At 52.8% G+C, this 25,017-nt stretch overlaps 1 protein-coding gene across 1 annotated transcript in view; it reads left to right on the top strand.

Annotated features, from left to right (window-relative positions):
- Positions 1-17,936, top strand: part of LOC133351302 (mucin-2-like) — a 29,858-nt gene extending 11,922 nt beyond the window's left edge. Inside the window, exons 10-31 of the mRNA XM_061566402.1 lie at positions 661-813; positions 920-992; positions 1,543-1,680; positions 2,077-2,241; positions 3,470-3,982; positions 4,735-4,829; positions 5,235-5,367; positions 5,607-5,859; positions 6,358-6,404; positions 7,360-7,460; positions 7,946-8,097; positions 8,647-8,785; positions 8,951-9,061; positions 10,928-11,113; positions 11,281-11,523; positions 12,494-12,650; positions 13,306-13,437; positions 13,659-13,815; positions 16,013-16,272; positions 16,442-17,327; positions 17,529-17,758; positions 17,914-17,936. Of these exons, the coding sequence (XP_061422386.1) occupies positions 661-813; positions 920-992; positions 1,543-1,680; positions 2,077-2,241; positions 3,470-3,982; positions 4,735-4,829; positions 5,235-5,367; positions 5,607-5,859; positions 6,358-6,404; positions 7,360-7,460; positions 7,946-8,097; positions 8,647-8,785; positions 8,951-9,061; positions 10,928-11,113; positions 11,281-11,523; positions 12,494-12,650; positions 13,306-13,437; positions 13,659-13,815; positions 16,013-16,272; positions 16,442-17,327; positions 17,529-17,758; positions 17,914-17,936 (4,347 nt within the window). The remainder of the gene's footprint in view (positions 1-660; positions 814-919; positions 993-1,542; positions 1,681-2,076; positions 2,242-3,469; positions 3,983-4,734; positions 4,830-5,234; positions 5,368-5,606; positions 5,860-6,357; positions 6,405-7,359; positions 7,461-7,945; positions 8,098-8,646; positions 8,786-8,950; positions 9,062-10,927; positions 11,114-11,280; positions 11,524-12,493; positions 12,651-13,305; positions 13,438-13,658; positions 13,816-16,012; positions 16,273-16,441; positions 17,328-17,528; positions 17,759-17,913) is intronic.
- The last annotated feature ends 7,081 nt before the right edge of the window (positions 17,937-25,017 follow it).

Raw genomic sequence — 25,017 nt, 5'->3', positions numbered from 1 at the left:
CCCACCACTCACCTCGATCTACTCACCAACATCACCCACCACTCACCTCGCCCTACTCACCAACATCACCCACCACTCACCTCGCCCTGCTCACCAACATCACCCACCACTCACCTCGCCCTACTCACCAACATCACCCACCACTCACCTCGCTCTACTCACCAACATCACCCACCACTCACCTCGCTCTACTCACCAACATCACCCACCACTCACCTCGCCCTACTCACCAACATCACCCACCACTCACCTCGCCCTGCTCACCAACATCACCCACCACTCACCTCGCCCTGCTCACCAACATCACCCACCACTCACCTCGCTCTACTCACCAACATCACCCACCACTCACCTCGCTCTACTCACCAACATCACCCACCACTCACCTCGCTCTACTCACCAACATCACCCACCACTCACCTCGCTCTACTCACCAACATCACCCACCACTCATCCTCGCTCTACTCACCAACATCACCCACCACTCACCTCCTCACCTCCGTGTCCCTGAAGCTGGCGCACGGCGGTGAGGTGAGCATCCTCACCACTCACTTCGCTCGTAGATGACCCGTTGCTATCTTCTCCTCGTCCGTGTTGATCTCCGTCTATGCTCGTGGCCGTAATCCGCGCTCGTGAAATCGCGCGCGTTCAACACCGCAGGCAGTGGGAGACGCGGAGCTGTCCCAGGTGCTGAAAATGGCCCCGCTATGTCCATCGCGACCGAGCGGCGACGACATCGCGGCTCCTTTGAACTCAAACAACTTCCAGGCGGCGCCGTTCTCGCGCTCGACTAAATCCGACTCTGCTCTGCTAGTTACGCGATAGTTACGCGATAGTTACGCGATAGTTACGCGATAGTTAACAGCGCTGCCGTGGCTCGGGAGGAAGACTACAAAGCTGCGTGTCGCGTTCTATCCAGGTCATCAAATTCGAGGCAGACGGACGCGTCATCATGAACGAGATGCTCGCAAAGCTGCCCTACAGCAACAGCGGTTCGGCCCGCAACAACACACACACACCCCGTACAACACACACACACACCCTGTACAACACACACACACCCTGTACAACACACACACACACCCTGTACAATACACACACACACCCTGTACAACACACACACACCCTGTACAACACACACACACCCTGTAAAACACACACACCACAAACACACACACACCCCGTACAACACACACACACCCAGCACACTACACACCCCGTACAACACACACATCCCGTACAACACACACACACCACAAACAAACACACACCGCACACCACACACACACCACAAACACCCCGCACACCACACACACACCCCATACAACACACACACACCACAAACACACACACACACCACACACCACACACCACAAACACCCCGCACACCACACACATCCCACACATCACATGCTACATACCACGATTTTAGTGAGAGTGCTGCTATTAACACCGCCACGCGAATAAAACACAGCCGCCGCGCGTCTGTGACGCCAATAATTAACGCGCGTCCTCCCCCCCCCCCCCCCCCCGTGTGCGCAGCCGGCCTGCAGGTGTTCCGCCAGTCGTCCATGTTCGTGCAGGTGGCCACCCGCTCCGGCCTGCACCTCCAAGTGCAGCTGCAGCCCCAGATGCAGCTCTACGTGAGCGTGTCCGTCGCCTACAAGAACCGCACCTGTGGTGAGGGCCGCGGGGGTGGGTGCAGAGTGAGGGGGTAGGCTAACGAGGGATACAGGGTGGATGGAAGGAGTGGGATTGACTGGATGTGAAGGTGTGGCGCTTTGCGGGGTCCCAGGGCCTGGCGTGCATTAAACTGGAGTTTGGGGGTTATGGCCAACCTACTGCAGCCCAGGGTTCCGGAGTTGTCAATGGTGTCGAGGGTCTGTGATCTGGGGTACAGAGTTCTAGGGTCTAGGATTTTGGGTAACTCGGGTATATAGAGTTTGAAAGTTTATCTGGGGTCCAGAATCCCAGTGTCCGGGATCTGGGATCGGGGCTTCTGGGGGGTGCCACGGTCTCTGCGCTGGGCTCGCGGTACCGTCGTGACGCGCTGCCGCCGCGTCCACGCCGCGCCAGGACTCTGCGGGAACTACAACGACGTGCTGGCGGACGAGCTGAAGACGTCGTGCGGCCTCGTGGAGGCCACCTCCACCCCCTTCGCCAACTCGTGGAAGGCGCAGACGGGCTGCCCCGACACGGCCGAGGAGCTGCAGGACCCGTGCTCCATCAACGCGCACACCGGTGGGTCCCTCGCACCCCCCCCCCCCCCCACTCCGCCCTCCAACACCGAGTCGGCCATCGGGGTTGGTTGTGAGACCATACTGCGCTACCACGCCGGATAGTGGCGGGTCGCTACAGCGGGTGGCCCAGGACAAGGTTCAGCTGTCGCTCGCCACTAATCCGATAGCCGTGACCGGGAATTGAACTCCAGCCATTAGGTTCAGAGTGCGCTAACCACTGCGCTACTCATTATATCCCAGAATGCCGTGTGTTCGGGGACACTTATCATCGTTGTGATCAGTGTCCACGGAATCACGCTCTTGGTAAGATAAGTTACGAGCAACGATGCGCTTGACGATGATGTTCTCAGCATCTAAAAACAACGCTGTAGCCAGCAGTTGCGTGCCCAAGACATCACTGGGCTGTGCCTTTATTACAAATACAACCGCATCTCAAGGCGATATCGTACCGTGACATGCACTAAGATAGGCGGTTCTATGTGTGCATGAATATAGCATATATATAGTGTGTGTATGCGCTATACACACAGTATATATAATAAAACATATTATAGAGAAGAGATGGACGTTGATAATGATATGTTACGTAAACATTATAGAGCACGTCGGCCTTGGCGACTAATATTATACATCCTAATAAAGGTTTTTTGGACAGCTTTTTTGGTTGTTTACGAGACAAACCTTACTAATCAGCCGTGTTAGGTGGTGGCGGGTTTGACGACATTACATGGGGCACGAAATATCGATGTAATGACCCAGAATGGAGGGGGGTAGGGAAAGAGACGAGCCAGGAGAGCCATGGAGATCGTTCCGGTGAGGGGGGGGGGGTCCAGGCGGGATGTGTGTGGGGGGGGGGGGGGGGTCCAGGCGGGATGTGTGTGGGGGGGGGGTCCAGGCGGGATGTGTGTGGGGGGGGGGTGATGAGACTCGTGGGTGAGGAGGACAAGGAGGGTGACAAGGCTCGGGACGGAAGAGGACCGCGAGCAAGAGAGGTATCTGTATTTTCGTTATGTTATTGATCAAAGTTAGTTGGGGTTGTTACAGGCGGCCGTGGCTGTCATTGAGTATTGAATCGAGTGAGAAGTTGGACGACCGTCTGTGATCGGTGAAAATGTTCCCGCGATATTCCCGACGAGCAAGACGGCTGATTACAGCTTAAAGGTCGTGGGAATTAGACTCCCTCCATTTCAAGATTGTGACCCCAATTCGGCAGTGACGCCCACAGCGAGCTAGTGCCACGCTACCTCGTGTGACGTCATCGGCGCTGGGCGTGGCCATGCGCTGCCACGCCCCTCGTGTGACGTCATCGGCGCTGGGCGTGGCCATGCGTTGCCACGCCCCTCGTGTGACGTCATCGGCGCTGGGCGTGGCCATGCGCTGCCACGCCCCTCGTGTGACGTCATCGGCGCTGGGCGTGGCCATGCGCTGCCATGCCCCTCGTGTGACGTCATCGGCGCTGGGCGTGGCCATGCGCTGCCACGCCCCTCGTGTGACGTCATCGGCGCTGGGCGTGGCCATGCGCTGCCACGCCCCTCGTGTGACGTCATCGGCGCTGGGCGTGGCCATGCGCTGCCACGCCCCTCGTGTGACGTCATCGGCGCTGGGCGTGGCCATGGGCTGCCACGCCCCTCGTGTGACGTCATCGGCGCTGGGCGTGGCCATGCGCTGCCACGCCCCGCGTGCGATGGGAGGGCGCGAGGCGACGCGGTATTTGGACTTCATTGCGCTCGTGTCGTCTGCAGGTATTTGTGGAGTGTGCTTATTTAGAAAACAATACTTAAGAGTAATGTTAATTGCCTTTAGATTTTAGGGCATTTCCCGACAAGGTAGAAAGATACAATTTGGTACATGGGTAGTTTTAGGACACAAACCCACATAAAACATCAGAAAAATCAGAGATTTTTCATTACAAGGCCCCCAAATCTCAATTTTTAATGCCGTTCCAAATATTAGATTGCGTTAGATTGTTTGATAGAGCGTTAACCCGCAAATAAAATTAAAGCGAGAATCAGTGTTTTATCTTTTATTGTTTTTGACATTTTCGTATTAAAGCAGTTTTAAACGAAAAATACGCATTTTATGTTCAGATCTGAATAATTCGAAAACGGTCAAATATTGGAGGTTCCCTCATAGCCTATTAAGTTAATACATTTTTGTTCTTTCTAATACAAAAAAGGGAATCTTTACATTCAGCAGTTTCCGATGGTTACATCTTTAAATGTAAGAAGTCGAATCAAATCGTTAACAATTTTTGTTTGCAGAAATATACACGTGTTTGGAGCAGTTGTTAGTGTATGATCGTAGATAAAAAATAGTAAAAATGATATCCGGTTAATTATTATATTTATTTAAAATGTTTGCCTCGCTTTATGAACCAGACTGGACCCTATCTCATTAATCTGGAAGTGCAACATATAAACGCTGTCGAGGTGTGCATGTTTACAGTGTCCAGATCTGCAATCACCACCTCCCCCCCGTGCCCCCCCCCCCCCAGCCCAGTACGCCGAGGAGACCTGCTCCAAGCTCATGGACCCCCAGGGCCCCTTTGCCAAGTGCCATGGGGTGGTCAACCCCAACCATTTCTACAAGGTGAGTACCCCCCATCACTCCCCATCCCCCCTCCCATACCCCGTCCACGCGGGGCTCAAGGAACGCGGAGCGGTGACACGGCACCACTAACGCTCCGTGCATGTGTGTGTGTGCGTGTGTGCACATGGCCTGGCACAAGCGTCGTGGTGACGTCACCGCTACTTAGTGGCTAATGGCGGTTGTTGTTGCGTGTGTACATGTGTGCGTGTGTACATGTGTGCGTGTGTACATGTGTGTGCGTGTGTACATGTGTGTGCGTGTGTACATGTGTGTGCGTGTGTACATGTGTGTGCGTGTGTACATGTGTGTGCGTGTGTACATGTGTGTGCGTGTGTACATGTGTGTGCGTGTGTACATGTGTGTGCGTGTGTACATGTGTGTACGTGCGTGTGCCACCTCCCACAGACGTGCCGGCACGACACGTGCGAGTGCGAGAGCCCGGAGCGCTGCGTGTGCGCCGCGCTGGGCGCGTACGCACACGAGTGCGCGGCGCGCGGACACGTGCTCATCGGGTGGAGGGAGAAGGCGGGCGTGTGCAGTGAGTGTGCACCACGCTCACACCTGCACACACACGCACCGAGACAAAGATCCCCCGCATTGCCTTAACAGACTGCTGGGGCAACACCTGCTAGCGAGCAGCTACGTAGGCCGGCACGGCACACGACGAGGGGCGGGGGGTGGCCGGCACCACGGCCGGGCCGCCTTCGTTTCCCCGGCACAGGCCTCCCCACCTCCGCCGTGCGTTCACACGTGCCCCCACGCCCCCCTCCGCCTCAGCCGAGGCGACGCAGCAGTGCGGCGAGGGAGAGGAGTTCCAGTACGGCGCCTACGCCTGCAACGGCACGTGCACGTCGCTGTCGCAGTTCGACGCCTCGTGCCTGGTGACGGACACGCCCGTGGAGGGTTGCGTGTGCGACGGCTACCGCACGCAGGAGGGCACCTGCGTGGACGGGCCCTCGCTCTGCCCCTGCTACATCAACGGCCAGGCCATCGCTCCGGGCATGACCATCACGCGCAACGGCGCGCAGTGGTGAGTGTGAGGGAGTGCGGCAGTCTGAGTCGATGGGGTTTCGCCTCTGAGTGCTGGAAAAATCACCTCCCTCTGGCAAGGATGAGGCTATCCATATGATACATTAATGGACCCTGAAGGGATGATGGGCGACAATGTGATACTATTTTTATCGACCCCAAAACGATGATGGACTCGGTTAATCCCCAACAAGAATTAAAATAGGGTCGTCATGCGTTAAGGTGGTGATGCTACCATATCTCGTACAATACGAGGTGCGCGTTAAAGTACACAAACCCACTTGTATTGCAATCTCCTCTTTGCGGGGCTAGTCCAGCAACGTCCCCTGGGTGCTGAGGGGCTGTTATTCCACACGCACGTCCCGGCTCCAAATTTCTGCTCACAACCTTCACAACATGCTCGGGACCCCCCCCCACCTCCGACCTGCTGAGCCCCCACAGTGGACATCGCCGCGCGCCGAGTCGGCCCCCGTAAACACGTGCGTGTGTGCGCCCACAGCCTGTGTCGCCGTGGGGTCATCCAGTGCAAGGCCAACCTCGTGGCAGGTGGGTGAGGGACAGGCACGGGATGGTGGTGGTAATGGTGGTGGTCTTTGATGATGGTCATGATGATGATGGTGGTGGTGGTGTTCATGATCAATTCAATGTACAACTGCACAAGACTTTTACAGAGATAGGTTTCGCATTTGTTCATATGGGTGTGTGTGTCCCTGTGAGTGTTTGCCTCTGTGTATATGTGCATGCTAGTGTAATGACAGGGTGACACCTGCCGGCCTGTAAGGGCAATTACGGTTTTGGCTGCATTACATAATGCCTTATTATAAGGGGGCCGTATCTGGGGTAAAGGTGAAGGGCGGAGTCAGTCGAGAAGTTCCGGGATCCAGCCCGAAGGTTCTGGAAAGGGGACGTGGCCAGAGGTGGAGCTTGGCAGCGCCGGGACAGATATAAGGGGGACCGAGCCAAAGGTTCGGGGCTGTTCTGCGGGTCCTGGCTGCGTCGCTGCTCGTCGTCATCTCTCCGTCTTCGACCACGTGGCTGTTCTGCTGCGAGACCGTCGTCCCCGTCGCCGCCGCTACGCGAGTCGAACAGCTCGCGTGGTGCACGACGGAGATGGGCTGCGTGTTAGAATCGCCCATGTGTAGCTGCGTTACGAAGTGGATCGCCCCGTGCGCTCTTAATAAATACGAAGCCTTTGACTCGACGTGTCTCGGAAGTCACTCGCTACACATGTTGTAGGGAGCGTTCGTGCAGCAGTTAGCGTGGTACGTTGCGAACCCGGCGACCCGAGTTCGATTCCCGCTCACGGCCAACATTGGTGACGAGTATCTAAACCGGTCCTGGAACTCCTCTAGGTCGACTTGGCGTTAAATAATTACCTCGTGTGGTGTGCAAAAGATGTAAGCATTGGGCCGGGCGTAGTGCTGGCTACCCACCCCTTCGTGTGCCATGCTATCCTCAGTAGGTGCTTACTAACAGAACTTCTTTGTCTGTGTGTGTGCAGAGTGCCTCCCCCCGCGGGTGTTCGTCGACTGCCAGGCTGCCCTGCCTGGGGTGCAGGGGCTGGCGTGCGAGCGGACGTGCCAAAACCCCGACATGGAATGTGTGAGAGGAACACGGCCAGCCACTCACCATCCACACCACGACTACAATGTCACATCCACACTCTGGCAACAATAGCACAACCACAATATCGGCACCACGTCTTCTTGACAGAGGTGTTGAAGCCATGGCTGTACGTGCATGTACACTTGTGTGTATGTGTATACGTGTATGTCTATGCACGCACATACACGTGTGTGCGTGTTTGTGCAAGTGGGGAGGGATGCTCTAGTAGTTAGCACACTGCAACTCGAGTTAAATTCCCACTCAAGACCAATAACAGTGACGAATATTTGAACTGATCCTGGGCCTCACCTAGGCCAACTCAGCCTTAAATGAGCACTTGGTGGAGCGTATAAACATCAGCCAAGGTAGCCGGGCATAGTGCTGGCCAGACCACCCCGTTGTGGGCCGTACGCCTTCGTAGATGATCGCTAACACCACTTGCCCCAACGGTCTGTTAATGGAATCTTTGTGTTTGTGTGCAGTACACGCCCGGCTGCGTGTCGGGCTGCATGTGCCCCGAGGGCACTGTGCTGGACAGCGCCGATGGGTGCGTGCGCCCTGACCAGTGCCCGTGCCAGCACAACGGCCAGAGCTACAGCCCGGGCGACAGAGTGGCCGTCGACTGCAACACGTGGTGAGCGGCCGGTCCACACCGCAGCAACAACCAGAGGCGCCCAAGAGACTGGAGATGGCTTTCTCGGGGAGTCACGGTCACATTAATAGGCCGGTATTCATCGGTTGTATGAGAGGGGGCCAATAGTGTTTGTCCCTTTTGTTTTGGTGCCTTTTCTTTATTTGTTTATTTATTAAAATTTTAGTTATGTTCATTCTCTTGGCAATTGCTATAAAAATAGATTTAGCCCTCATATATATAATAATGTACAGCTTTGTGAGATGCATTAGCATGACTGATCCTATATGAAATAAAAACCAGGGAGAGAAGCTTGGTAAGAATGGTGCGCTAAGCTGGTAACTCCGGAAGTACATTTATAAGGGGATCACACAATGCCTGGTCAACGAGAGAAAGGTAATCTGCACAGCCGCCCTCACGGCGACGTTGCTACCCACTTGTAAAGCCGACGGGCGCCCTGTGGCTCGCTGCTTGAGCCACAGAGCGCCTGTGCACAGTCGTCCTCGTGGCTCAGCAGCGCATGGCTGAAGCCGTCCGTCCGCTCGCGTGCAGCACGTGCGAGGGCGCTCGCTGGAGCTGCACGGACGACGACTGCATGGGGCTGTGCTCCTTCTACGGGGACGGACACTACACCACCTACGATGGGCGGCGCTTCCTGTTCGACGGGAAGTGCGAGTACATCCTCTCGCAGGTGAGGCCCCCCCCCCCGCTCCCCCTGGCCGCCCCCTCCCCCTGGCCGCCCCCTCCCCCTGGCCGCCCCCTCCCCCTGGCCGCCCGCCCCCCTCTTGCTCTGTGCTCGTGACGCTGTGCGGCGAGCTACGCGCCACGGGGTCGTGCCGGTTTCTGCCTCCCGCAGGACTTCTGTCCGTCCAACCCTGCGGGCGGAAGCTTCCGCGTCATCACAGAGAACATGGCGTGCGGAACCTCGGGCGTCGCCTGCTCCAAGAGCATCAAACTCCTGCTCGGGGTGGAGCACCTCACCACCACCACTCACCACCACCACTCACCACCACCACCACTCACCACCACCACCACTCACCACCACTCACCACCACCACCACCACTTACCACCACCACTCACCACCACCACTCACCACCACTACTCACCACCACTCACCACCACCACCACTCACCACCACCACTCACCACCACACACCACCACACACCACCACCACCACTCACCACCACCACCACTCACCACCACCATCACTCACCACCACCACTCACCACCACCACTCACCACCACCATCACTCACCACCACCACTCACCAGCACTCACCACCACTCACCACCACTCACCACCACCACTCACCACCACCACTCACCACCACTACTCACCACCACTCACCACCACCACCACTCACCACCACCACTCACCACCACCACCACCACTCACCACCACTCACCACCACCACACACCACTCACCACCACTCACCACCACTCACCACCACTCACCACCACCACTCACCACCACCACTCGCCTGCGCCCACCACCACTCTCCACTACTCCTCTGTGCCCACCACCACTTTCCACCACTCACTTGAGCTCCTATATTCATCTGCATTCACCTCGACTCGTCCCCTACACTCACATCCACTCGCCTGAAATCATCTACAGTAGTCACCTGCACTTCCCTAGGCTCACCTCAGAATCGGAATCTCGATTTATACTGCAGAAATCCGATGCGCCATAAAAGTATTGTTCACAGATGTCCAGTAGGGAGAGGTCAAAAGGTTACAACAAACAATGTAAAACATGATAGGGGTGCAAAGTAAAGGAAAGCAAATCACAAAAAAAATTTGAAAAATAAAAACCATTTAATTTACCAGGTAAAGCCCACTCAGCTCATGGCTTCTTGTTCAGAAGGGACCTGGCCATAAAGGATAGCTCAACGAAGTGGCTTCGGGGCCGTCCATAAATGACGTCACGCGATTTTGGACGATTTTTGACCCCCCCCCCCTCGTCACACCGCGTAACAAAAAGTCAGACCCCCCTCAAATATGACGTCACAAAGCTCTGCCCCCCCCCCCCAAACCATATTTCCATTTTGAAAATAAAACACGCTTCAAATCGCTTTAAACTATTGTCATTGTAGTGCGTATTTAATGTGGCGCTGCACTCTGATGTTGTAGGAGAAAACATTTATTAAAAAGGAGGCGTTGGAAAGCTTGCATTTAGCATAAAATTCACTTGAAAATATTCAACGTTTAACTAAAACTGCAGATGTTCAGAATATTATATTAAAATTCTCTTATAATTATCATATATTAAAAGTAATTTTAACTATTTAAAAAATACTTGAAACTTTGTAGTAGAATGAAGCAAAATGGAGAGTACAATTATAACAATCATATATTCATTCCACAGAATGAAAAGCCCTGGTAGAATCATTAAAATCAAAATGTTTAATAACAATCATTAAAAAAATGTTCAAAATGTATGCTTCTCCATTTTCCCATGGAGAAGCAAAATGCTCCTTTATGGAATAAATAAATAATAATCAAATCGTTAATAATGAAAATAAAAAAAATTACTTATTTAAAGTTGCGCATTTTGATGTGATGTAACATTTCTCAACCCCCCCTCTCCCCTCGTCACACATCGTCACAAATGTCTAACCCCCCCCCCCCCCTCCCAGGTGCGTCACGTCATTTATGGACGGCCCCTTATCATGTGGAAATTTATAGCAGCCAAATAATCTAATCACCACCACTCACCAACACTCCCCTGCACTCTCCTATATTCACCTGCACTCGCCTGCACTCGCCTGCACTCGCCTGCGTCGCAGCTGGGGTTTACGTGGTGGTGGTGTTCGCTGCCGCGTGTCCCAGGACGTGGAGATCCGCTTTGCCGATGGCGATCACAGCATCAGCTCCGTGACGAGTGGGGCGGGCCCCCACATCCCGTACAGGATGCGGAAGCTGGGGGGCACCCACATCGTGGAGGCCGCCAACGGGCTGCTGCTGCAGTGGGACGGGGGCAACAGCGTGCGCCTCATGGTCTCCTCCGACAGCCGGGTACGACGTCGCCTCTCTCGCCCATATATTGGACCATGACGCCGGTGCACGACGGCCTGCTCTGCTACGATACCTCACGGGTCCAGTAACATCCACGATGAAGCAGATGGTGCGTATTTTACGGATATCCCCGCGGCGCTCGTACGAACTCCCGCTTCTCGGCGCAGGGCCGGCTGTGCGGGCTGTGCGGAGACATGGACGGAGACTCCCTCAACGACTTCACGGTGCGAGGCCAGGTGGTGGTGGCGAGCCCCGTGGAGTTCGGGAACTCCTGGCAGGTCTCGTCCCTCGCGTGCGCGAGCACCACCGCCAACGCCGACCCGTGCTACATGAACCCGTACCGCAAGGCGTGGGCCGAGCGGGAGTGTTCGCGCATCATGGGCGACACGTTCAAGGGCTGCCACGCCAAGGTGCGACGTCTCGCCGCGGTCGCGCCCCACGGACTCTCGTGGCACTGCCCTGAACCCCCTGTCCCCAACGCCGCGACGACACCACGAGGTTTACCGCCTTGAATAGGGTAGCGGCTCAGCGGTACCCAGTAAGCACGCAACGTCGGCCCAACGTTGGCATGTGATTGTAAACGTTGATATAATGTTGGCCCAACATTGTGTGTTTACTGGGTAGAGTGAGTAGCTCGAACTATAAGTTAAAATCCTGGTTGGGGGGTTGACCCTGCCCATCATCCCTTCAGAGTCGAAAACATGAGTACCACTTTGTAGGGAAGTCAGCAGTTGTTGCCATATGGATAGACTCGCCTCTACCATCGGAATGAGCAATTTCCACCACTGGGAGATGAGCACCCTTGCCTCAATGCTCATTTGAGAAGGAAATCCCTTGATTGTTTCTTTCACAATGGCTTTTCCAGAAGGATTCTTTATTTTATTGTGAGGAGTTTGTTTCATTGTTTTGTCCTGGTCACATCAACACAGGGTAATGGAGCATGATAGATAAAACCATCACTAAGTTTGGTATTCGTGCCATTCTCATGGAGCAAGGCTTTCACCATGGTACAGCCTGCAGTAGCTTCACAGTACGGGGCGGTGCTGCTGTGTGTTCTCCAAACTGAGTAATTTGCGGTGTCATTTTTTTATTTTTCAAAGTGACCAAAAACTTGGACCTTGACGCTAGCACACAATAGCCCATTTTTCAAATTACATTGCGGGATTTTTAACATTCACTGTGAAGCACAGAGCACAAACCACAAATATCTTCAACAAGTGGCATGTGCTACCGCTTGCCCGTGTTGTTATCATCAATCCTGCTGCGGCTGAACCTGCTGCAATCACAGGATATCAAGCTGTGAAAGATAGCAGATCACAAGAAGAGTTAAATGTCCCAAGAGCACCGAGCAGCAGACTGACGCGGGACTGTGTGCTGCAGGTCGACCCCCTGCCGTACTACGAGGCGTGCGTGCGTGACTCGTGCGGCTGCGACATGGGCGGCGACTGCGCCTGCTTCTGCACGGCCATGTCGGCCTACGCGCAGGCCTGCCGCGACGCCGGGGAGTGCATCGCCTGGAGGTCCCCGGTCATCTGCCGTGAGTCCCGCGAACCGCGGTCCCTGCACGACGAGCGAAGCGGGAGGATGGATCGATGGTTGTTACTTGTCCTTAAATGGGACCGAAAGTAGGAGAAATAGCGTTCTGGTGGTTAGCACGTAGCACCAGGAGCCTGACGGGCCAAGGTCGCTTCCTGACCATGGCTAAGGTTAGTAGTAAGTGAGAGCATGACCTAGTCCTGCCCACCTTCCCACACCAACCCGCAGTGACCAGTACCGTAAGTGTTGTCAAACGACCGCCATGATGAACATGGCATGTGGAGGCCACTTATTTATGATTCCTGGTGGTTGCGCATTCTGCTAGATGACATATGTGCATGTGTACAAAGAATAAAATAACAATGCAATCTAGTGAGACGTTACCTATATCCGCACAGCCAGCAGGAATCAAAACTCATAAAGAGCAAGATAGAGAGCTGGGTCTTGAGTGTAGATTTAAAGCTCTCTACCTACAGACACACTCGCTTATCCCACTAGGTTGAGAGTTCCAGAGGCTATGAACTACACTACAGGGCATTGAGACCGATATTGCGAATGGTGCATTACACAGTGGATGATGATGATGTGCTAGTAGCGAGCATGAACCCAGGTCCCCGTACGTATGCGTGTGTGACCGCGTGCGTGTTCCCCCACAGCGGCATTCTGCGACTACTACAACGAGCCGGGCCACGAGTGCGAGTGGCACTTCGAGCCGTGCAAGAAGCCGTGCATCCAGAGCTGCCGCTACCCAGAGCAGAACTGCTCCACCCACCTCCCCTCCATTGAGGGTAAGGGTTACACACGCTGGGGGGATCCAGGGCCCCGTGGCGGGGACGAGGAGGAGTTGTTTGCAGTCCCTCTCAAACAATGAGACAGAGTTTCTTCTCCACACGCCGTGGCAACTCCAACACGCCGTCGTTAACAAATCGACAATGTGAAAGTGTCCGAGGCCACACGGTGCTGACTTCTACCCCCTGTGCCTCCTGTGTCCCCCCCCCCCCGCGCCCAGGCTGCTTTCCCACGTGCCCCCCTGAGTTCCCTTTCCTAGAGGAGAACAGCATGAAGTGCGTGGCGCTAGAAGACTGTGGCTGCTATGACTCTGACGACCCGAGCATCCACTACAACACGAGCGAGACCGTGCCGTCGTCCAATCGCTGCGAACACTGGTGAGCACCGTCCCGATTCCCACACCACCAGTGCGTGACCCTAACCAGATGACAGTGCCCTCGCTAAACATTCGTTGAGCATCTCAGGCAGTGGCTGCCAATACATCGAGCGCTCTGATCTATTTTGGTGGTTCTCAATGGACGATGCACGAGAAAATATTACTGACAATAATCTGAATTTTACCCTGTAGTGCCTAAGTATGTATTTTTAATGAGGGCAGCTGCTTTTATTATATAACTGTAGTGCTCAACTTTACGCGGACAACTTCTTCTTCTTCCGTCGTCACTTTATTTTACAAAACTCAGCACATTCCACAGCCAAGACTTCAGCGCGTTCTCTGCTCGCTCGCCACGCTCCGCTGGCCTCGCCCGCTCCGTTCCCTCCCTCTCTCTCTCCGTCTCTCTCCCCCCGACTCTCCTCTCTGCTTCGCCTGTCTCGGCTTCGACTGTCTCGATCTCGCTCGGCTTCTCCGTCTCACTCCGACTGTCTCTCCCTCTCGTTTCCGTCTCACTCCGACTGTCGCTCTTTCTCGGCTTCTCCATCTCACTCCGACTGTCTCTCTCTCTCTCGTGTCTTCTCTGTTCCCGTTCCACTGCTAGCCTATCCTATCTCTCACCTCTTCTTCTTCTTCTCCTGCTCCACTGCTAACCTATTGTATTTCTTCTTCTGCTCCGACTCTCTTCGTCCAGCTCCCAGCACAACTCCCCATCTCACTCTCATGCTCCCATATTTATCCCCGTCCTCATTAATTTCCAATTAATTAACCGGCATCCCCGCCGACGCCCCGCACCCGCGGCCCCCGCCGCCACCTGCTCCCATCCCCAGACTTGCTGGCGCCACCTTGTCCCTGACAACAACACCCGGCCAATCACTGCCCTGCATCCCATAATTACCTAACGAGCCGTCTCTCTCCGGCCGTTATTCCCCAGCAACACCTGCTTGTCCTGATGCGACCCCACTGTCCATAACCCGCGCGTGTTTACAATTTTCCCCCTTGGCGCTCGTTAATCCACTACATAACTACTAATCACGGATTATTAGTACGCATTATAACGCTATACATTACTCATGCATGGCTATAATTAATTAACTGCTTCATTTGCGGGACACTTACATTAATCACAAACTTTTTGCAGCATTACCATCACCTATATTAACTTTGCATGATTGACTCTGATATTAACTAAGCATTAAAACAATATAATACTACTGTGCATCATTCAGCCCAATTCAGGCTGTGCTATGTTGCGCGGACAACTAGGCCCAACTCAGACTCCATCTTGTGTGATTAATTAGGCCCAACTCAAGCTCCATCTTGTGATTAATTAGGCCCAACTCAGGCTCGATCTTGTGTGTGATTAATTAGGCCCAACTCAGGCTCCATCTTGTGTGATTAATTAGGCCCATCTCAGGCTCGATCATGTGTGTGATTAATTAGGCCCAACTCAGGCTCGATCTTGTGTGTGATTAATTAGGCCCAACTCAGGCTCCATCATGTGTGTGATTAATTAGGCCCAACTCAGGCTCCATCATGTGATTAATTAGGCCCAACTCAGGCTCCATCATGTGTGTGATTAATTTGGCCCAACTCAGGCTCGATCTTGTGTGTGATTAATTAGGCCCAACTCAGGCTCCATTATGTGTGTGATTAATTAGGCCCAACTCAGGCTCGATCTTGTGTGTGATTAATTAGGCCAAACTCAGGCTCCATCATGTGTGTGATTAATTAGGCCCAACTCAGTCTCGATCTTGTGTGTGATTAATTAGGCCCAACTAAGGCTCCATCATGTGTGTGATTAATTAGGCCCAACTCAGTCTCGATCATGTGTGTGATTAATTAGGCCCAACTCAGGCTCCATCATATGTGCAACCAACTAGGCCCGATGCGAAGGCTCGACCTCACTTGTCACCAACAAGGCCTAAAGTACCGCCGGGGGCCTAAAATACCACCCATTTACCCCAAGCCAATTGTGATCAACCGCTCTGCATGCCACTATTATATGCTCATGTTGCCGTTTGTTCGAATTTGTGCTGAGATTCACAAAAATTATCTTGTGATCCACGTATTGGCCACACTCACCAGCAGGTGAAAAGACGGCAATACTGTGTGACAGAGAACCTTCTCAACACGTTTCTCTAGAGGTTTACCGCAGTCCCTTCTCCTTGGAGGTGTTAATCGTGTTCCGTCGCATGCAGCCTGTGCACGGCGGAGTCGCGCATCGAGTGCACGCCCGTTCCGGAGTGCGCGTGCATTTGGAACGGGACCGAGTACCAGTACAATGAGACCATCTACGTGGTGGGCGACGGCATGGGCGTGTGCTACAAGGCTTACTGCGGTGAAAATGGCAACGTCTTCTACCGCGTGGTGACACCGTGTGGCAGTGACACCATCCCCAATATCGGCACCACTGGCCCTACCGCCAGCACCACCGGCCCCACCGCAAGCACCGTATTCAGTGAGTGCATTTCTGCACCCGACACAGCTGTTTTTCCCTCACACTAACCCAAGTCCTGTGAAATGTTAATTAGTTTAAAACTTTATATTTGATCTAGGGAAATGTTTTTTCTTTCAAAATATTTCTGATTTTTTTCTCCAATTTTTCTCTTTGCCACCAAAAACCACAGCCACGGTTGTGTCAGTGACAGCTGGACAGATGTACACAACACCAACCAGCAGAGCTACACCAACACCAACCATGCCGAACAGGACTCCATCAACACCAGGCACTCAATCACCACCAGCCACCCCATTTCAAACACCAAACACACCATCAACAGAAAGCCCAAAAACAGCAGGCACAATTTCCACCACTCCCAGCTCCCCACCCTGCACGCCCCACTGCGAGTGGTCGCGCTGGATCTCATCTGATTACCCCAGCTACGATGGGGTGGGAGACAATGAGACGTTTGCTCACATCCTGGAAGTAGAAGGAGAAGACAGCATCTGCTTGGAGCCGAGTGACATCGAGTGTCGAATCTATGGCTCCTTGAATAACAAACTTCAGCCGGGAGTGACCTGTGACAAGGACGAAGGGCTGCTCTGTCTCAACAAAGACCCCTTCTTCTTCTGCGATGACTACGAGATCAAGGTCCTGTGCTGTTTGGCCTGTGAGTCGGGCGGCCCAACTACGACCCAAGAAACACCTACATCAAGCACACCACCACCAACAATCGCAAGCACAACAATACCAGGCACACCATCAACAGCAATCTCAATGATTTCCACCACTCCCAGCTCCCCACCCTGCACGCCCCACTGCGAGTGGTCACGCTGGATCTCATCTGATTACCCCAGCTACGATGGGATGGGAGACAATGAGACGTTTGCTCACATCCTGGAAGTAGAAGGGGAAGGCAGCATCTGCTTGGAGCCGAGTGACATTGATTGTCGAATCTATGGCACCACGAATAACGAACTTCAGCCGGGAGTGACCTGTGACAAGGACGAAGGGCTGCTCTGTCGCAACAAAGACCCCTTCTTCTTTTGCGATGACTACGAGATCAAGGTCCTGTGCTGTTTGGCCTGTGAGTCGGGCGGCCCAACTACCACTTCAGGAACAACTCCATCAAGCAAACCACCACCAACAACCGCAAGCACAACAACACCAGGCACACCATCAATGGCAACCCCAACGATTTCCATCACTCCCAGCTCCCCACCCTGCACGCCCCACTGCGAGTGGTCGCGCTGGATCTCATCTGATTACCCCAGCTACGATGGGGTGGGAGACAATGAGACGTTTGCTCACATCCTGGAAGTAGAAGGAGAAGACAGCATCTGCTTGGAGCCGAGTGACATCGAGTGTCGAATCTATGGCTCCTTGAATAACAAACTTCAGCCGGGAGTGACCTGTGACAAGGACGAAGGGCTGCTCTGTCTCAACAAAGACCCCTTCTTCTTCTGCGATGACTACGAGATCAAGGTCCTGTGCTGTTTGGCCTGTGAGTCGGGCGGCCCAACTACGACCCAAGAAACACCTACATCAAGCACACCACCACCAACAATCGCAAGCACAACAATACCAGGCACACCATCAACAGCAATCTCAATGATTTCCACCACTCCCAGCTCCCCACCCTGCACGCCCCACTGCGAGTGGTCACGCTGGATCTCATCTGATTACCCCAGCTACGATGGGATGGGAGACAATGAGACGTTTGCTCACATCCTGGAAGTAGAAGGGGAAGGCAGCATCTGCTTGGAGCCGAGTGACATTGATTGTCGAATCTATGGCACCACGAATAACGAACTTCAGCCGGGAGTGACCTGTGACAAGGACGAAGGGCTGCTCTGTCGCAACAAAGACCCCTTCTTCTTTTGCGATGACTACGAGATCAAGGTCCTGTGCTGTTTGGCCTGTGAGTCGGGCGGCCCAACTACCACTTCAGGAACAACTCCATCAAGCAAACCACCACCAACAACCGCAAGCACAACAACACCAGGCACACCATCAATGGCAACCCCAACGATTTCCATCACTCCCAGCACCCCACCCTGCACGCCCCACTGCGAGTGGTCACGCTGGATCTCATCTGATTACCCCAGCTACGATGGGGTGGGAGACAATGAGACGTTTGCTCACATCCTGGAAGTAGAAGGGGAAGGCAGCATCTGCTTGGAGCCGAGTGACATCGAGTGTCGAATCTATGGCTCCTTGAATAACGAACTTCAGCCGGGAGTGACCTGTGACAAGGACGAAGGGCTGCTCTGTCTCAACAAAGACCCCCTCTTCTTCTGCGATGACTACGAGATCAAGGTCCTGTGCTGTTTGGCCTGTGAGTCGGGCGGCCCAACTACGACCCAAGAAACAACTACATCAAGCACACCACCACCAACAATCGCAAGCACAACAATACCAGGCACACCATCAACAGCAATCTCAACGATTTCCACCACTCCCAGCTCCCCACTCTGCACGCCCAACTGCGAGTGGTCACGCTGGATCTCATCTGATTACCCCAGCTATGGTGGGGTGGGAGACAATGAGACGTTTGCTCACATCCGAGAAGTAGAAGGAGAAGACAGCATCTGCTTGGAGCCGAGTGACATCGAGTGTCGAGTCTATGGCACCACGACGAACGAACTTCAGCCGGGAGTCACCTGTGACACGGACGAAGGGCTGCTCTGTCGCAACGAAGAACCCTTCTTCTTCTGCGATGACTACGAGATCAAGGTCCTGTGCTGTTCGGGATGTGAGTCGGGCGGCCCAACTACGACCCCAGGAACAACTCCATCAAGGACACCGCCACCAACTACTACTGCTACCTCTCCACAAAGCCTATCAACAAACACAACACCAGGCACAACAACACTTGGCACACCACCAACAGCAAGCACAACAACACCAGGCACAACAACAACAGCAAGCACAACAACGGGAAGCACAACAACACCAAGCACACCATCAACAGCAAGAACAACAACACCAGGCACAACAACAGCAAACATAACGACAGGAAGCACAACAACACCAAGCACACCATCAACTCTAAGCACAACAACACCAGACACACCATCAACAGCAAGCACAACAACAGCAAGCACAACAACATCAGGCACACCATCAACAGCAAGCACAACAACATCAGGCACACCATCAACAGGAAGCACAACAACACTCGTCACACCATCAGGAACGCCAGGCACACCACACTCAACCACCACAGTCCTGTCAACTACAGCTTCGCCCTCCTCCACCTTCTGCACGCCGTGGTGTGAGTGGACCGAGTGGCTGGATTCGAGTTATCCTGACAAGGTTGGGAATGAAAACGAGACGTATGCCCACCTCCGAGCGAAGGGCGTAATCTTCTGCACGAAGCCGGTCGCTATTGAGTGCGAGGCTGTGGGATTTCCCGGATTGCCGCCCGACGAGATTAACGACAACGTCACCTGTGACGTGACCAGCGGCTTCCAGTGCTTCAACTCGGATGGCTCATTTGAAGCCAGTTGCTTCAACTTCCGCATCAGAGTCCTGTGCTGCTACACCACATGCGAACAAGTGAATAACACAACATCAACAACAACACCAGGCACACCATCAACAGCAAGCACAACAACATCAACAACACCAGGCACATCATCAACAGCAAGCACAACAACACCAGAAACACCATCAACTACAAGCACAACAACACCAAGCACAACAACAACAGTAAGCACAACAACAATTGGCACAACAACAGCAAGCACAACAACACCAGCAAGCACATCAACACCAAGCACAACAACAGCAAGCACAACAACAGCAAGCACACCAACAACAGCAAGCACAACAACAGCAAGCACAACAACAGCAGGCACACCAACAACAGCAAGCACATCAACACCAAGCACAACAACAGCAAGCACAACAACAGCAAGCACACCAACAACAGCAAGCACAACAACAGCAGGCACACCAACAACAGCAAGCACAACAACAGCAAGCACAACAACAGCAAGCACAACAACACCAAGCACACCAACAACAGCAAGCACAACAACACCAGGCACACCAACACCAGCAAGCACAACAACACCAAGCACACCAACAACAGCAAGCACATCAACACCAAGCACAACAACAGCAACCACAACAACACCAAGCACAACAACAGCAAGCACAACAACAGCAAGCACAACAACAGCAAGCACAACAACCCCAAGCACAACAACACCAGGCACACCAACAACAACAAGCACAACAACACCATCAGTCACACCATCAACAGCAAGCACAACAACAGCAAGCACAACAACACCATCAGTCACACCTTCAACAGCAAGCACAACAACAGCAAGCACAACAACAGCAAGCACAACAACCCCAAGCACAACAACACCAGGCACACCAACAACAGCAAGCACAACAACAGCAAGCACAACAACACCATCAGTCACACCATCAACAGCAAGCACAACAACACCAAGCACATCAACAGCAAGCACACCAACAACAGCAAGCACAACAACAGCAAGCACAACAACACCAGGAACACCATCAACTACAAGCACAACAACACCAAGCACAACAACAACAGTAAGCACAACAACAATTGGCACAACAACAGCAAGCACAACAACACCAGCAAGCACATCAACACCAAGCACAACAACAGCAAGCACAACAACAGCAAGCACACCAACAACAGCAAGCACAACAACAGCAAGCACAACAACAGCAGGCACACCAACAACAGCAAGCACATCAACACCAAGCACAACAACAGCAAGCACAACAACAGCAAGCACACCAACAACAGCAAGCACAACAACAGCAGGCACACCAACAACAGCAAGCACAACAACAGCAAGCACAACAACAGCAAGCACAACAACACCAAGCACACCAACAACAGCAAGCACAACAACACCAGGCACACCAACACCAGCAAGCACAACAACACCAAGCACACCAACAACAGCAAGCACATCAACACCAAGCACAACAACAGCAACCACAACAACACCAAGCACAACAACAGCAAGCACAACAACAGCAAGCACAACAACAGCAAGCACAACAACCCCAAGCACAACAACACCAGGCACACCAACAACAACAAGCACAACAACACCATCAGTCACACCATCAACAGCAAGCACAACAACAGCAAGCACAACAACACCATCAGTCACACCTTCAACAGCAAGCACAACAACAGCAAGCACAACAACAGCAAGCACAACAACCCCAAGCACAACAACACCAGGCACACCAACAACAGCAAGCACAACAACAGCAAGCACAACAACACCATCAGTCACACCATCAACAGCAAGCACAACAACACCAAGCACATCAACAGCAAGCACACCAACAACAGCAAGCACAACAACAGCAAGCACAACAACACCAGGAACACCAACAACAGCAAGTACAACAACAGCAAGCACAACAACACCAAACACACCATCAACAGCAAGCACAGTAACAGCAAGCACAACAACAGCACGCACAACAACACTAGGCCCAACAACAACAAGCACAACAATTTCCACCACCCCCTGCACCTGCACGCCCCACTGCGAGTGGTCACGCTGGATCTCATCTGATTACCCCAGCTACGATGGGCAGGGAGACAATGAGACGTTTGCTCACATCCGAGAAGTAGAAGGAGAGGACAGCATCTGCTTGGAGCCGAGTGACATCGAGTGTCGAGTCTATGGCACCACGACGAACCAGCTTCAGCCGGGAGTGACCTGTGACAAGGACGAAGGGCTGATCTGTCTCAACAAAGAACCCTTCTTCTTCTGCGATGACTACGAGATCAAGGTCCTGTGCTGTTCGGGCTGTGAGTCGGGCTGCTCAACCACCCCAGGAACAACTCCATCAAACACACCATCAACAGCAAGCACAACAACACCAGGCACATCACCAACAGCAAGCACAACAACACCAAGCACACCATCAACAACAAGCACAACAACAGCAAGCACAACAACACTAGGAACACCAACAACAGCAAGCACAACAACACTAGGAACACCACCAACAACAACACCAAGCACACCATCAACAACAAGCACAACAACAGCAAGCACAACAACACCAGGCACACCACCAACAGCAAGCACAACAACAGCAAGCACAACAACAGCAAGCACAACAACACTAGGCACAACAACAACAGCAAGCACACCATCAACAGCAAGCACACCAACAGCAAGCACAACAACACCAAGCACACCAACAGCAAGCACAACAACACCAGGCACACCAACAGCAAGCACAACAACACCAAGCACACCAACAGGAAGCACAACAACACCAGGCACAACAGCAAGCACAACAACAACAGGCACAACAACAGCAAGCACAACAACACCAAGCACACCAACAACAGCGAGCACAACAACACCAGGCACACCATCAACAGCAAGCACAACAACACCAGGCACACCACCAACAGCAAGCACAACAATAGCAAGCACAACAATAGCAAGCACAACAACACCAAGCACACCAACAACACCAAGCACACCAACAACAGCAAGCACAACAACACCAAGCACACCAACAACACCAAGCACACCAACAACAGCAAGCACAACAACGGCAAGCACAACAACGGCAAGCACAACAACAGCAAGCACAACAATACCAGGCATACCAACAACAGCAAGCACAGCAACAGCAAGCACAAAAACACCAAGCACACCATCAACAGCAAGCACAACAATACCAGACACACCAACAATAGCAAGCACAACAACAGCAAGCACAACAACACCAGGCACACCAACAACAGCAAGCACAACAACACCAGGCACAACAACAACACCAAGCACAACACCAGGCACACCACCAACAGCAGGCACAACAATAGCAAGCACAACAACACCAAGCACAACAACACCAGGCACAACAACAACACCAAGCACAACACCAGGCACACCACCAACAGCAGGCACAACAATAGCAAGCACAACAACACAAAGCACACCAACAATACCAAGCACACCAACAACAGCAAGCACAACAACAACAGCAAACACAACAACACCAAGCACAACAACACCAAGCACAACAACAGCAGACACAACAACAGCAAGCACAACAACAGGAAGCACAACAACACCAGGCACACCAACAACAGCAACAGCAAGCACAACAACAGCAAGCACAACAACACCAAGCACACCAACAACAGCAAGCACAACAACACCAGGCACACCAACAACAGCAAGCACAACAACACCATCAGTCACACCATCAACAGCAAGCACAACAACAGCAAGCACAACAACACCATCAGTCACACCATCAACAGCAAGCACAACAACAGCAAGCACAACATCACCAAGCACATCAACAGCAAGTACAACAACAACACCAAGCACAACAACACCAGGCACACCACCAACAGCAAGCACAACAACAGCAAGCACAACAACAGCAAGCACAACAACACTAGGAACACCAACAACAGCAAGCACAACAACACTAGGAACACCACCAACAACAACACCAAGCACACCATCAACAACAAGCACAACAACAGCAAGCACAACAACACCAGGCACACCACCAACACCAAGCACAACAACACCGAGCACAACAACACCAAGCACAACAACACCAGGCACACCAACAACAGCAAGCACAACAACAGCAAGCACAACAACACGAGGCACACCATCAACAGCAAGCACAACAACACTAGGAACACCATCAACAGCAAGCACAACAACAGCAAGCACAACAACACTAGGCACACCAACAACAGCAAGCACAACAACAGCAAGCACAACAACACCAAGCACACCAACAACAGCAAGCACAACAACACCAAGCACACCAACAGCAAGCACAACAACACCAGACACACCACCAACAGCAAGCACAATAACAACAAGCACAACAACACCAGGCACAACAACACCAAATACAACACCAGGCACACCACCAACAGAAAGCACAACAACACCAAGCACAACAACACCAGGCACACCAACAGCAAGCACAACAACAGCAAGCACAACAACACCAGGCACACCAACAACAGTAAGCACAATAACAACAAGCACAACAACACCAGGCACAACAACACCAAATACAACACCAGGCACACCACCAACAGAAAGCACAACAACACCAAGCACAACAACACCAGGCACACCAACAGCAAGCACAACAACAGCAAGCACAACAACACCAGGCACACCAACAACAGTAAGCACAACAACAGCAAGCACAACAACACCAGGCACAACAACACCAAGCACACCAACAACAGCAAGCACAATAACACCATCAGTCACACCATCAACCGCAAGCACAACAACAGCAAGCAAAACAACACCAACCACACCAACAACAGCAAGCACAACAACACCAGGCACACCACCAATAGCAAGCACAACAACACCAGGCACACCAACAGCAAGCACATCAACAGCAAGCACATCAACAGCAAGCACAACAACACCAGCCACACCAACAACAGCAAGCACAACAACACCAGGCACAACAACACCAAGCACAACAACAGCAAGCACAACAACACTAGGCACATCAACAACATCAAGCACAACAACACCAGGCACACCACCAACAGCAAGCACAACAACACCAGGCACACCAACAGCAAGCACACCAACAACAGCAAGCACAACAACAGTAAGCACAACAACAGCAAGCACAACAACACCAGGCACAACAACACCAAGCACACCAACAACAGCAAGCACAACAACACCATCAGTCACACCATCAACC

The sequence above is a fragment of the Lethenteron reissneri genome, chromosome 37, assembly GCF_015708825.2.
Source record: "Lethenteron reissneri isolate LAM-NWPU_2019-01 chromosome 37, ASM1570882v1, whole genome shotgun sequence".
NCBI classification, from domain to species: Eukaryota; Metazoa; Chordata; class Hyperoartia; order Petromyzontiformes; family Petromyzontidae; genus Lethenteron; species Lethenteron reissneri.
Note: the sequence above shows the minus strand (reverse complement) of the source record. Positions and strands in the feature narration are given on the sequence as shown.